Raw genomic sequence first — 15,259 nt, 5'->3', positions numbered from 1 at the left:
TCTTGTCAACATCCCCCAAGCCACCTTTTATTTTATTGGGCCTCACATCAAGCTCTACCACAGGCATTGAACTGTGCATTAGCTGCAGCCAAACCTGGCTGAGACATGGAATCCAACCTTCTACATCGCTGCTTCTGGCTATGGCAACCAGCACAGTGGATCTTGCGGCCAGTACTTTACGGTCTATTGCAAAAAAACTTAAAGCCCTAGCATGGAATTGTAATTGGTTGAGCAACAAGCTGCAGTGCATGTCAGACAGTTTAAGCCAATTCTATTGAGTTAAGTTCAACAAAGATAGTTGTAAGCGAACAGTTGGTTATGTAAAGTAAATGTAGCAGGTATCGGCCATCAGAACTTGAAGTGCCACATCCCGACTTGCATATAGTTGCATGTGTTCCCTTGCATCCCTCTCAGTTGTTTTTGTAAATTGCATTTTCTATTCCTATCCGTCTTAACCTTTACTGTGATTAAGTTCAGACACCTTTTAACTCTAGGAACTCCATTACCATACCAACTTTATTTTATTTGATTTAATCAGTAATTAATTGTAAAATAATGTGTGAAATAACCATTTTAAAGTGTTATTATTTAAGGATCTAGTCAATTAGTAATTAGTAATTTGATGTAAGAAACAAGATATTTTTATCCAATGGTGTAGTCTTACATTTTCAGTGTGGGAACACTCTTCATTTTATCATAAAAATATGGGTCGCTTATCTGTTTATGGGTTTATAGGAAAAAGCAGAGTGGGAACACTGTTTCCACACGTGCTTGTCCCATTACACCCCTGTATATACAAGTTATTTACATAAATCAAATGTAAGAGAAAGGTAGATAAATAAAACAACAACAAACTAGGATGTGCATTTTGAGATTAAATCTTTTTGTTTTGGAGTTTACAGACTATTTTAATCTTAAATTTTAACACCCACATGGGTTTCGGGCCTGTGAATGGAAAGTATCCAGCATAGCAAGGGATGAGCCGATACAGTACAGTGAACTGTCCTGATACACTCTCTGTATCTTCAATCCATATTGCTATCATGGTTTCATGGTCATGTGCAACCTACTCAGCATCGACTCGCCAAATAATATTTGCCCAACCACGCCTTTAAAGTAGAGTTGATGGTGATCTTGACTTTATTAAAAGCCCAATTTTTTAGGATATCATTAATGTCACACAAATATCAGTAATATCTAGTCCACGTTTGTAGCTGGATAATTTATATTCAAATCTTGTTTGCATATTGTTTCAGGTATGATCAATGCAGGACGGTTTTCAAATTTATTCAATCGATTGATGGAGTTTGGAGTACTGGTACATGGTTGGATCAGAGGTTAGCTATGTCTGCAGATGGTTGGTTGAAGCTTCGCATATCTGCTGGTGAGGTCCGATGCATGCAGCGTAGCCCATGACAGAGGCCAGGGTGCTCTGCTCCATGACCCCAGTGAGGAGGTGAGCCCGGGGACCTCTTGCGTAGACAGACACATCGTCTCCCCCGTGGGTCTCCACACGCTCGGGCACGGCCGATGGGAACTTATAGTCATCCCTCTCTGCAACAAGTTGTAAAAATACACTAACTTTTACATTGTAGAGGTGTTATTTCATCAAAACTAATCAGATCCAGCCAATTTGGAATACAAAAGGAAATAAGAAATGTTTAACATTGTTTGCTATCACTATTTTTCCTTGACACTAATCTTCTTCTTTACTCGTTGCATCATTTAAGTTGTCACTGTCTAATTCTTTAAGCAACTAATCTATTATTTCATCATTCTTAAAATCCTTTTGGTCAATGTATTCTAATTGTTGTTCACAAAATGTAATAACTCAACGTGACACTAAATATTCTCCAACTATTAAATCGGAGGATATAAATCACATACAAACCACGACACCACTACCTAATAAGTACAGACATACACATACACTGGCAGAAGGCCCCAGGAGACTGTGGTTGCAGGATGGGTAGGAAAGAAACTGTTCCAAGGGAAGGAGCAGTTTGCATAGGCAGATTGTCAGTTTTGATGATTTTTAAGTTATAAATTGTAATATTTACCAAGAGTCAGATTTCTAAGGTTAACTCTAAAATAATATGGCTATTTTGGTTCGCTGTGGATGGATAACTACACTGAGCATACCCATGTTGTCCCTTGAGAAGTCATGCCTGTCGTGGTTGCTGGGGCCGTTGGCGTAGCTGAGGGTAGAGTAGGGTAAGTAGTCAATGTCAGAGGTACCGGCCAGACCCAGGATGTCGTTGCCCCGGGCCGGGTAGCCACTCATGGTCATCGTGTGAGCGTGGTCTGCCGTCACTACTATCAGAGTATCATCCTCTTTGACAGCCTGCACTGCTGCGTCTACTGCCTCGGAGAACTCTACAGTCTCGTGTAGCGCTCGCCTAGCCTGTCAACAGGAATTTATATTATAATTGAGATTATGATACTGAACATCTCATTTTGATGAGCCAGATGTGGTAAATTTTTGTTCAAACACAACATAGTTGAATTATCCAATTTTAGAGAGTGTCTAACATTCTATTTCCTTTTAATTTTTCTTACAGTGATGGTGATAGTTAATATGTCATGTTTTGTTTTAAAACGTTCTTAATTCTTATCGTGTGAATAATACTGTCTTTTTAAGTTGTCCAGGCAATACCTCTGTTTTAGACATAATTTTGTAATATCAATCCTGAGGGATAAAATGGATAATAAATTACATTTTATAGTTAACAGACATTGAGATTGTTTTCTTACTTCAGTATCATGATGTGCATGATCAATTCGTCCACCTTCAACAAAAAGGAAGTACCCATTGGGATTCTTTTTCAGTATTTCCAATGCTTTCTGTACCATAAGAGTGAGAGAAGGTCTTTTTTTACCAGCGTGTAAAGCATATGGTATGTGACTTGCCGAGAACAGTCCTGTGAAAACCAACATTTTGTAATCATTTAAATGCATACAGTATGGTTTTTTTAATGGTTTCTGAGAGATAAATTCTTTTACATTAAATTTGTTTGTTTATATAGCCTACATTCTTGTTATTCTCTGTAGTTAGTTGAAGTCATGTTTACATGAAGCCAGTTGGTAGGCAGTTAGTTACCTCATACCTGCTTCAGGTAACTTGAAATGCACTAGAGGCTGGTAACCTGCCCCGTAACCCGCTTACGTGCTGGCCTCGTGTAAACGTGGATAAAAGTAAAATTCTTTTGAAAAATGTATGGACCAATTAATTAAGGAGGAAGGAGGGTGAAAGAAAAGTCATAACACAGAATAAGATAACTTTTCAAGGTCCAGATGTACCGTGTGTGATATCATTTCACAATTTATATGTGAAATGATTAGATGGGCTGGGCATACGGCATACAGTATTTTGGAAAGGAGTGACAATAAATTTAAACAAGTAAAAAATATAATCAAGAATGAAGATGGCCAAGAGGAAGGTTACAAAAATAGTGGAGCCAAGTGATGACCGACTTGGAGGGAGTAGAAACTGAAGGATATAGACAGGGGATTGAGAGAGGCAGAGGTGCTTGGTTGGTGGACCCAGAAAAAGAGATTTAATTCTTGTGAGTGAGAGTGAGTTGTAATTCTTTAGTAGATTGGTACAGATACAACTTCTCATGTAATAATTAAACAATACAGGTAAGAAAAAAGTATTTCCTGATACAGGAGTAAAATTAACAACGATTATCAGTTGACACAATGTAGTTTACAAAAGATAATGAAATATCACCCTTAATTGCAAATAGTATTACCGTACTTATCCAAATCGGCCTTAGTCACTAACAAGGCTACAAGATCGCGCCACTCATCTTACACTCATCTCCATTCATACTTGGCTTAAAATACCTACTTTGTATGGTCGCCATTTCATCGAAAAGTATTAAAGTATTAAAACACTGGATCATTTGTAGGTAGACCAATTTAAAATTCCCATTTTCTGCCGATTATCATGTAGGTATAGGTATCACTTAGTAATGTCTGGAATAGAAATTCATAGTGAAATGTTATCTTTTACTTGTTTATTTGGTTTTTTCTTGTTTTTTTAGGAGGAGAGATTTGAAATGAAACCCTGGATTTTGTGTTAAAACTTACAGTTTATCAAAATACACCTTTAGTATTTTTAGTTTCCTTCAATGTCAAACTTACCCAAGAGATAATCTGTAGTGTTTGTGTCCAGTTTTAGAAGTCCTTGCTTATCCCACACATACTTATGAGTAGCATTTCTTCTCTCTTTATCAGCTGCCCACATTTTTATCAGATTTTGAGAATCTTTTCTCCTTCCCTCTCTTCCCTCCTCGTCTTTAATATCTTTTTCTACAAAATTACTTCGTCCTCCACCTAAAATGACCTGTAATTAGAATCAGTTCCTAGATTTGAACATCTTCGATCACTCATTTTTCACTATATGGTATCTAAATTGTGTGTCAATGTCCTCAAAATACAGTATTAAGAAACCCAGTGAGTTGAGGACAATTAACAGCAAAATGCAACATAAATAGCCTGGAAGAAACTTATTTCTTTTAACTGTAAGTGAATTAACACTTTAACACTAATTAATTATAATGGCTTTAAATTTTGTTAAGTGTGCAAACTATGTGAACTAAAATTATTTTGGTTTTTCTCAATAATAGTATGTTGTGTAGGTACTTTAGTAGAATCTCAGAACTTTTAACTTCCTGTAGCAAATTAAGCATGAATCAGCAAAGTGACGATTGTCAAAGGCAGGACACAGAAATATTTGTACTAACAGCTAGTTTAGTTCTCAATGGATGTACTGTCAAATTTGACCCACTAAATTTCAGTACTGTAATTTCATTTACAATTACTCAGCATGGTCAATCACTAAGGTTATTTTGTCTGTGATGTTGGTAATCATGAATGTGAACAAGACATCTTTTCACTTTATTCAGAACTTTAAACAAATGCAAATATGTTATTTTAGCAAAATGAGGTTTAGTTATTTCAAAACAGCTTTTTTTGCTGCAGTATGACAAAAGTTAGATTTTCTCCATTATTTTTTTTTTACTCTGAAGTTTTTTATGTGACATTAAAGGTAGTGTAAAATAAGTTGGCCTTTCCATTTGGCTTGGTTAAACAGTTAATGAATTTCAAACCAATAATTAAACTATCAGCACATTCTGCCATAGAAATAATTCAGCTAAATTAATTTTCACTCTAAATTTGGATATACCTTTAACCATCCTTTAACGTGGAATGGAATAGCTAGTTCTATTTAAAGTCAAAGGCTTGCTTTTGAGACATTTTAAATTCTTGAAAGATTAACCTAAATTAGAATAAATGCATCCATAAACACTCACATTAATGTCTCTGCCAGGTAGTTGGGTAACCAGCTGGGTAGCAATGTCAGGACATACTTCTGGGTCCTCCTTATCCTTCTTCACGTCCTGGTCCCCCTCCCAGTCCCTCTTGGCTGTGTGTGCGTAGGTCCCCGCGGGTGATGCGTGGGTAACTCTGTCACATGTACAAAATGTTGTTGATTATGTTATCAAAAGGAATAATAAGTTGCTTGATAAAATAACGTGTTGTCAAGGAGTTACGGTGGTTGTACTATATGGCCCATGAACTTGTAAGAAAACCCACAATTGTTATCTACAAGCCACAGTCCTCAGTCAAAAAACTCTTCTTTTCAAGTAACAACGCATGCACGCTGTATATACTTATCTTCATAGTTTTCCTTCCAACCTCTACCACGATTTCTTGTTACCTTAAGACCCCGGGCACAATACGAGCAGTGAGCGTCCAGCGTTGGAGCTGCGTCGATGTGCCACCGCTCTGCAATTGGGCCCCATAAGTTGCCGTGCAAATTTGAAGAGGGGTGTCACGATAGACCTGAGCGGCAGGTGACAATCAGCGGCGCCGCTAAGCGTCAAAAGCACCGCCTCGTCTTGTCCTATTGCTTATTGTACGACACTCGACGCTGAGATGAATCATACTTCTTCCTACAGTTTTCAGTCTTGTTCAAGATGTCAGAGGCAGAGGAACAAGAAGCACGTGGTCCTTAAACAAAACTTAATAAAAACACATTGTTCCTTTAAAAAAGGTTAATGATACTCAAGTTTGATATGTGAAGTTCAGTGTCGTTCATCATTGTGGAATGATAAATGCAACAAATTCAAGAACACTACGTTGACTAGGAAGCTGTGGAATGAAGTGGGAGCATAGCATTTGACATGCCAGGTAAAGTAATAAGATTATTTCTATCAAAATGTGGTATTTTTAGTGACAGTTTTCTAGCAAAAAGTACAAGCCGCTCGAACGCTACTTGTATCATGTAAACCCTTGACACTCTGGTGACGCTCGAGTGCCGCTCGACACTCACCGCTCATATCGTTCCCGGGGCCTTAAGCTGTGTCTGTTGGAGATTACCTGGTGGTGGTGACTATCCCAGTGGACTTGCCGGCTCGTCTCGCCCACTCCAGCACGGAGGTAACATGGTTGGAGGTGTTGGTCATAGCGTGACAGTCGCCCATCTTCACATTCGCAGTCACACCAATGGTGCCGATGTTGGCCTTCACACCACCGAGGTATGCAGTTGCACTACAGGCTGAGTCTGCCACCTGACTGTTCACACAGTATGTCTGTCAGGCAGAAAATGGAAATTAGCATTATGACCTTATGGAATAACAGTTCTTTTACCTTTTGTACAAAACAAATTAATTCATGTTTGGGTACTTTCTACCTCTTTTTGTTTACTTTAGACTCAAAGGTAAAGAGGAATGTGTTGTCTATAAAAATAGTAACAAAGTTACAGAGGGCATCTCACTTCATTGTATACACATCCTGCAACTTTCACTCATAACACACCCTAAGACAAGATTTACAACCAACACCATGCACTACTTTGTACAGTTCGTCAATTCAACGAGCAACGTTAACAATCCAACATTCAACTACACTTTTTGAAACTAAAACTGGCTATAACTGCATCGGGATAGGATGCCAACCTCAAGTTAGTCTATGCGCTCATATTCAAAATATACCCTAAGTGTTCTCTTTTTGGTAGAACATTTTACAAAAATAGCTGAAGACCCGGTCCAAAACTTCACTCACCTTAGAGAGCCCAGTCCACGGGAACTTCTCAAAGCTGAGTACTGACTCCTCCCCAGACCGACCCTCCTGCTGGCCCTGGTATATCCTAGCTGCGGTGACGGTGGTCACGGACATGCCATCTCCCAGGAACATAATGACGTTCTTGGCCCGACCTGTGATCTGACGCCGGGTCAGTCTTTCTTGAATGTCCCTCAGGCCTTGGTCTAGCCAGTACTTGCCATCTAAAGCAAAGTTATATAGTAAGTGTTCGAACTTAAATATATAAAATACAAATTAATGCCGCAAAACAAAAATTTAACCTAATGTGAGCATAATTTACAAAAAAAAAACCTCATCAGCAAACCTTGCTGACTAAGGGAATGCCCATTTTCACTTAAATCTATTTAAATAACATTAGGTTTAATGAGTAACCAGGTTTGCTACAGGAAAGGTAATAAATTGTGTGTTTTAGCATTGACTATTTAGTTATATAGGTATAGTCATTGGTTATAGTAAAAAATAATAGCTTAGTACAAAGTAAATAAATTTGCCAAGTTTTTTTTTAAAGATACACATAACCAAGTAAACTATAACAGTTTACAGTTTACTTATTTTCCGTGAGAATAGCATTTTGATTTCAAATTTACAATTTTTTAAATTTTTTTCTGTAACCAATAACTGTACAAAAACACTTAAATTTACTTGTTAGTACTTGTTAGTATTTGTATTTTTTAGTTCTTTAAAATGGCTTGTAAATCTTTCAAATTGAACATTTTCACACAAAATCTATGAGTTCTATCACAAATCGTCTTAGGTTACCCAAGAATAAAGCTTAAATAAACTCATATTGACAGAGATTGACCAGAGAATCACTTAAATAAAGACATTTTTATTTATTTATTAACTTACAAAAACTTTACTTATCTACCAATATTCCTTTTGTTAGCAAAATTTTATTTTTTACATTAATAATGTTTTATTTGACTATTTAAATGGGTTGTTCAAATCGTTCAAAAGTTCAAATCGTTTTTTTATTTGTGTAAGTATTGCAAAAGTTAATAATCCGTACTGTTAAATAATATAGTCCAAAAAGAGGTTAAAGTTGCATGTACAAAACTGTATTTCAATAAATAGCCAACTTACTCTGTAGCCAACTTACTAGTATATGCTTGAAATATAGGAAATGAAGGAATTTAGTTTCTTTTCAAAAATAGTCACACAGTTGCTCAATCAAGGTAGTGGTGGCATTGATACCGATCAGCTGGGCTCTCCGGTGAAACCAGCTGATTTTGACATTGTCACAAGCCTATTGTTGTTGTTCGGTTTAATGTGTAGAACAAGACGTGATCAATTTGATTACGAATGGAAACTTAGGCCATGGTTGTTCAGAACTCTCTCCTTTTAAGTTGAAAATATTCGTTTTAAATTTGGAGATAACTGACTTAACAACAATGCACAACAATGAGTTAATGAGTTAATTTTACGTAATTTTTTGGAGGATCTGCAAGTATATTTCTCGTTCTATAGTAAAATCTACAGTAATTATGCGCTTCAATATACATTTCTCTGTAGTTTTAGGTTATACTTTCGGCTCTCTTTTTTTAAAGGGAATGATTTTTCCTAGCATCAAAAAGGCTATTCGCCAAATTCCGCGTTTACACGACACTACCTCATTACCAAACTTAGAAAGACGCCTGCTAATAGTGAATAATTTGTGTTCGACTTACAAACAATTGCAAACTATCTCTGCGACTATTTTCTAGCTAGGGAATTATTGGTGTCAGAGAATGAACTGCAAAACTACAAAATGGCTAAATGTAACACAGCTTCGCTTCCATATTGACAAACCAACAGATGTTTTAGCAGTCTGTATTGTTTTATATCCTTGTAATTTAAGAAAGCTCTGAGAATGCTACAAAAACGTAACAAATTCGTCATATAAAAGTCCAGAATGGCTTTGTTAATTTGAGGCTCAAAAATATTAGAACCGGTGGTTTTAACACCTTGCAATCAAGAAATCGCTTAAAAGATTGTACAAAAACGCAACACAGCTGTCATAAAAACACCGGGATGGCTTCGTTAGTGCACAAAACAATGATTGTTTTTGAGCTGTATTACATCCGTGCAATTTAAATGTGGCCAATCACTCTGAGTTTCTTCCACGTTTTTTTCTCGCATCAAAGTTAAAGATGGCTAGCAGGAAATTAGACGACGTTATGATTATGAATAACGATTTATAATGGCGTGGGTGCTGGAGCGGTACCTCGAGTTCCTCATTACGTATGCCAGGGTCAGACACTGGTTAGGCCGCGTTTTACGACAGGACTTGCCTTAATGGGCCACAATAATACAAGAAACCTTGGCTGTAACATCTGTAAACCCATTTCACCGGTAAAGGTTGGTCAACCTGCAAATGGAAAACCTATATGTTACAATATTATAGTATGAGTTCATGAAATTGCTGTATGTTTTTTGTGTGCTTCGACGCTTTTTTACGTCGTAAGGAACGTTTATTACCGGCTAACATCGACCTTGCTTAGGATTCGGAAAACAGCATTAATCAAAAGCCTAATGACAAATTTCATCTTGTTACATCAAACTAGCTTAGATCAAACCAGAGCATCCTCCAGATTTGAAGGCGAACACTATAGAATTATAGTTATATTGTTATAACCTAACGGATGATTTTGATACACTTAAACGCGTGTTGATTACGTCTATAAATGCTCTGTTCTTTTTAATAGTTCCATTTGTTTAGTTCCACTTTTGCAACGCTTCTAGATACGCAACAATAATTGTCTAAGCTTCAGAATGTGTTCGAGAGTTTGACAGAGATATTTCATCTACTTTAAAAGCATAAAAATATGCAGCTGCAAAGCCTTCTTCATGTAAGGAGTCGAAGTACTATCTTCAACTATTGTTGCACATACATTTCAATACCACCAAACTGAGTATAACAACTCTTCCTGTCTGGGTAAGCAAATTATAATTAGCAACAACTGACAATATACGATGACAATGTTCCCTGTTAAATATCATACTATTTACGTAAAAAATGAAATAGTTTAAATTTGAAAAAAAAACTGTTATTTACCCTTAGACAAGACAAGAAGTTTATCCAGCTAATCATATTGTTTTGTATCATTTAGGCATAGAGAAATGAGATGTTTGCGATTATACCCACTTACCTTTCTCCACGGCAGCAGCAGCACGTTGTTGACCTCTGGTCAGAGCCGCTTCGATACCTGAAACAAGTTCTCGACGTTATTCATGTTTGATGATACATCAGCTGATTTCATCCGTTACAAAACTTCATCAAATGTAGAATAATAGTAAAGTAATATTTAATAGTATCTTACTTTGATTAGTAAACAAGTTCTCTGACTGCTGGAAGATTTTCACCTTGTTATACATCTAATTGAGGTAGGATGTTAAAATTACATTGTATCTGTTACTGTTTTGAGGAATGGATGTTGGAAATATTTTTAATACTCTTAATAATTTTACTAGAAATGGTTATCGCATCCACAGATCATCCCTATAAATATCCACAATTCGTATCAAGAGACGTGTGGATATTTGACTATTTCTGTGAATATCTCTAAAATGATCACATTTTTTACAAATCTATACTGTTAAGGACATAATCGTCCGACAGTCATTATACGTATACACTTTCCTTATGTAACCAATAATAGAGGAGTTACGTTCAAAATAATGTCACTTATGATGGCTATACAAGTTTTACGTGACCGACACTAATGATTTAATATTTTATCTCAGTAACCCATTTGTGTCGTGTATACAAGACGTTATTTTCTGTAGTTAGCATATCTGTTTAGAATTTAACTATCAACATGCAGTTGTTGGGTTTAGTGAAATGTCAACAATGCAACAGAGAGCAATTCGTTTCGGCCTGAGAAGAGCTACTAATGTTGTAAAACCTAGACTAGAAAACAGTATATTTATATGTATTGCATTTATAAATTTAATACTTTTAAATTACCCTTCTAAACAGCCCTTAAAATTTATATGCTGAAATTAAATCAAAAGCCTGTAGTTTAACAAGTTTTCGAAATTTGGTAGTCACAAAAAGCAGTTCTCAGCAATGAATTTAAAATACACCAGTGATGACATGGGAGACAACGTACAGCGGTTGGCATGTTTTAATATCTTGAAAATTGTATGTTGCAAATTTCTTTTTCACTTATTTCTGTTACTAACTACCCCAAACCATATTGTAATTGGTTTATAGATGTTTTGTTTGCACGTTAGAACAAAATTCCTTAAAAATCTGAGAATGTATGGGAAAATTAGAAAATTAATAGAACCTGTATGTATAACAAAATGTACACTATAACAATTTGAGCTGACGGAGTTTGGCTGCATTGGTTTAAAACACGAAAAAGTTCTTCTGGCCCCAAGTTTTACTTAAAAGACTTAATTAATACTGTCGTCAAAATTGGTAAATTTGCCAAACTTTTTGAAACACAAGTTTATTTATTAATCGTTTCTCTCTAAACAAAACTCATTGCCAAGTAATAATATCGATTATTTTTACACCGATACAGCTAATCTTTATTAGACAGGTAGTTTGAAAATAGGTTGAAACTGACATTTGAATATTGGGCGAAACACCATTGAGTAAACCGTTTACAGCCAAAACGTAAAATACTCAGGTTGTACAGTATTGTCAATAATAATTCTCTTTCTGAAACCAGGAAAACGTGTGTCAAAATGAAGTACAGTCGTCCGGTTGGTTGTTAGGTTAGCAACAATAAAATAGCAGCGAAACAATCGATTGTTGAAAATAAACAGCTTAACACACAATGTTGTGTTGTTAACAAGTTAACAACAATAAACCTTCGAAAGAATTGTCATGGTCAACCACATTTGCAGATATTGTTTCATATGAGTCTACGGTATCGTTTTCAGTAACTGTTTGTAAATAGAACATCACGGTGTCTATTTACATGTATAACCGTTTACAGCCAAAACGTAAAATACTCAGGTTGTACAGTATTGTCAATAATAATTCTCTTTCTGAAACCAGGAAAACGTGTGTCAAAATGAAGTACAGTCGTCCGGTTGGTTGTTAGGTTAGCAACAATAAAATAGCAGCGAAACAATCGATTGTTGAAAATAAACAGCTTAACACACAATGTTAAGCATATATACGTGTTAACTATATACGTATAAATATATGTATATTTATATGTATATAGTTGATTTAATAAACTAATGTTAAAATGGGTTTTTTTAAAGCATACTGAGCATAGCTTAGGTTTCAGCTAATGCGTGATTTTGAAAAAATATAAACACAAACTAAACAAAAGTGAAAATCTTAAGGTCTCAAAATACATCTTACAATTTGCAAACATGTACAATTACCACTCAAATCCTTATGTACTTTATGTCAATCAGTAAGTTAATACATATTTTCGTATGTTTTAGTACCTATTGCAACATATAACATTACATGAACTACATAATAAAACCTACATTAATTCATAGAAAAGAGTTAGAACAAACTATAAAATGTAGGTACAGTATTTTAAACCATAATTTGCAAGAAATGTTTGTAGTAGTTTGAGCACTCCAGTCTTGGAGTCCCGGGTTCGAATCCGCCCTTTTACCGATAGCTGTTAGCTATAATGAACGCTAGCTATAGCTTCCAATGCGCTATAGCTGAAAGTCTACGCTTCATGATATTAACTATAATATCACGACTGGTGTTTCGGAGCCCTCCATGAGACAAAATTGAACATATACCTTACTAATATTATAAATGTGAAAGTTTGTGTGTTTGTTTGTTTGAAGTTCAATCACGCTTTAACGACTGGACTGATTGGGCTGAAATTTTTCATAATGATAGCTCACATTCCCGATTAACATATAGGCATATTTTTTTCCTGAAAAATCCTTTCGGGCTCCACCCCAGTGGCTCTGCAGTTTCCCATGTTAACCTTAACTTATGAGTATTCATATTAAAAGGGAATTAAAGAATTTTGGTCAGCTGTTGGTTCTGTTGGTTGGTCTAAAAAGTTGGTTCTATGATATGAAAAGCATTAAAAAGTTATAAGATTTACCAACAGGGTGCAGCACTATTATTTGTTTTGCATTTATCATAACTACAGCAAGCAGCAACAAAAACTGTGATACGCAATGAGAACTGTCAAAGTAGGATTGTTTACAGTTATGTTTATGTTTTTAATTTCATGAATAATTTGTGATATTTTGCAAACTTTTAATAATTTATTTTTCTCTATTGTTTAGGTGAAGTGGTAGAACATTATGACTATGGTAGATGTGTAATACTATGGTATACCGTAAATTTAAATAAGCAAATTTTATCAAACTGTGTCCTCCCCCATTGAAAATGCAAATGCAAAGCTCGAGTATAACTGCAATAAGCGTTTTATACTTATATGCCAACCCCGTACGAAGGACGGGTATTTTGCTAGTATATCAATAAATAAAGGCTTCCTGTTAATCCTGTTAATTTAGCACTACGGCCGTTTCGGAGATAACCTTATCGTCGGGTGCGTAGTCAAAAAACGGCCGTAGTGCTAAATTAACAGGATTGCGAAGACTGTAAGTAGTATTTATATACCTGTACACAATCTGTCACACTGATTAATCTTCATATATATATATATATAAAATTTAAGTCCTAGTCGAGATAAACTGTCCCTGTGTTCAAGATCTTACTCTACAAAAATCACTATGGCCTAGAAAACGTTTTACACTAACATCAAAACATAATTTTCCTTTTATGAAACATAAACTCCACATATAAGCTAGTTACCCACATAATATGGTTAAATGAAAATAAAACACTAAAACTACAGTTATTATTTACATATGATAAAGTGATTTTGTTGAATTTGGAATATTTCCAATGTATAGGTAGCAGATAAATATGCCTACAGTTAGTCATATCTTGCCACTCACCTGCTACTATCAGCTGGACTAGCAGCACCGCTCGGACCGCCTCCATAGTGAAGACTGAAGACTGACCTCTGCTTCTAGTGGCTAGCTGTTCTGCGAGCTGCGACATTTGCATACATTCCTGTCAGAGGTTGCGAACGCCCGATACCATCCTGAATCCTCATCCTGAATCGGGAGCACATAAGGGTGATTTTGAACGACAGTCAATTTATGTGATGTCACGTGGTTCTCCGTTCAAAATTTCATTTTCTTTATATGATTAGTTGTATTTGCAAATGGATCAATTCAATAAGTAACCTGAAAATAATAAGTGAATTTATAGCATAATTATTTGGTCTACCATATGCTACCGAGGTCAGAACAAAATTGAACCTACGTATATGAAACCAGGACAGCAGAGAACAGACGGTCAGAATTTTATTCCAACGGAAAAATTATACATGACTTTTAAAATGTGTGTTTTCGTATTAGATGTTGAATTTGTTTGTTTATGTTCATGGGGGAGATTGATTTATGTTAGTAACTGTAAATTCGTCAAATTGTTACTTAAGTGTACATTAAACCAAATTATAAAGCTATTAAACTTTAAGCAATTAGGACCTGCAACATAGCTCGAGTTTAAAAATTACACGTCATGTCTTTATGAAAATTAGTTTTAAAAATATAGCCAGACTTGTAGTCACTGACGTCATTAGCTTGTATTGTTGTTGTTCTCTGTGGCCCTGACTAAAACAATAAAAACGAACGCCATTTGTGATTTTTATGACACAGACATATTTTACTTAACGTTGATAAGTTTTCCGAGGAAAGCTCATTTTTCAATGAGTCATCGAGGACATTTTAGTGAATTAAGGTAACCTGGAATTAACATTCCAATATGTTCATGATTCATGAATCATACTATTTAATTGTTCCTCTTGCAAAGTCTCACACCAGCAGTTATGTGAGGAGTAGAACAGCCAATAAAAACATAATTTCACTTTCACTCGCAACTATTTTTATTAACTATATTAGTACTTTGCAGAAAATTATATTTTAAATTAGGAACTGTATAGTACGCTATTGGGACTTTGAGCTAAAATAAAACTTTTCTCCTGTAAAAATTTGTAAAATTAAATAATTTTAATCGGAAATTCGATTTTAAAACCTGAATTTTATGGCTTAAAATCTGAACTCGATAATGGCATTTTAAATTGAACCGGGTCGTTTTCAGTAGAACCGCTCAAATGTAAGAGTTTGTTTCTGAAATTGAACT

At 35.4% G+C, this 15,259-nt stretch overlaps 1 protein-coding gene across 1 annotated transcript; it reads right to left on the bottom strand.

Moving 5' to 3' along the window:
• Window positions 1-905: 905 nt before the first annotated feature.
• LOC129002210 (membrane-bound alkaline phosphatase-like) lies at window positions 906-14,065 on the bottom strand. Its single transcript, XM_054429855.1, has 9 exons — window positions 14,008-14,065; window positions 10,242-10,298; window positions 7,075-7,295; window positions 6,391-6,602; window positions 5,322-5,475; window positions 4,150-4,351; window positions 2,755-2,921; window positions 2,143-2,404; window positions 906-1,554 (listed from the first exon to the last, which is right to left on the bottom strand). Exons 1-9 carry the CDS (start codon window positions 14,051-14,053, stop codon window positions 1,343-1,345), a joined length of 1,533 nt encoding a protein of 510 aa, XP_054285830.1. The 5' UTR covers window positions 14,054-14,065; the 3' UTR covers window positions 906-1,342.
• Window positions 14,066-15,259: the final 1,194 nt, after the last annotated feature.

The sequence above is a fragment of the Macrosteles quadrilineatus genome, unplaced genomic scaffold (assembly GCF_028750875.1).
Source record: "Macrosteles quadrilineatus isolate MER2022 unplaced genomic scaffold, UCM_ALF_1.0 Scaffold_9__3_contigs__length_116548681, whole genome shotgun sequence".
Taxonomy (NCBI): Eukaryota; Metazoa; Arthropoda; class Insecta; order Hemiptera; family Cicadellidae; genus Macrosteles; species Macrosteles quadrilineatus.
Note: the sequence above shows the minus strand (reverse complement) of the source record. Positions and strands in the feature narration are given on the sequence as shown.

Excerpts from the sequence above, each read along its gene's own strand:
- LOC129002210 (XM_054429855.1), bottom strand. The coding sequence starts at position 14,053 with ATGGAGGCGGTCCGAGCGGTGCTGCTAGTCCAGCTGATAGTAGCAG. Across the intron at positions 7,296-10,241 it reads TGCTGCTGCCGTGGAGAAAG|ATGGCAAGTACTGGCTAGAC; the intron begins GTAAGTGGGTAT and ends ACTTTGCTTTAG. Across the intron at positions 4,352-5,321 it reads TACCTGGCAGAGACATTAAT|GTCATTTTAGGTGGAGGACG; the intron begins GTGAGTGTTTAT and ends TTCTAATTACAG.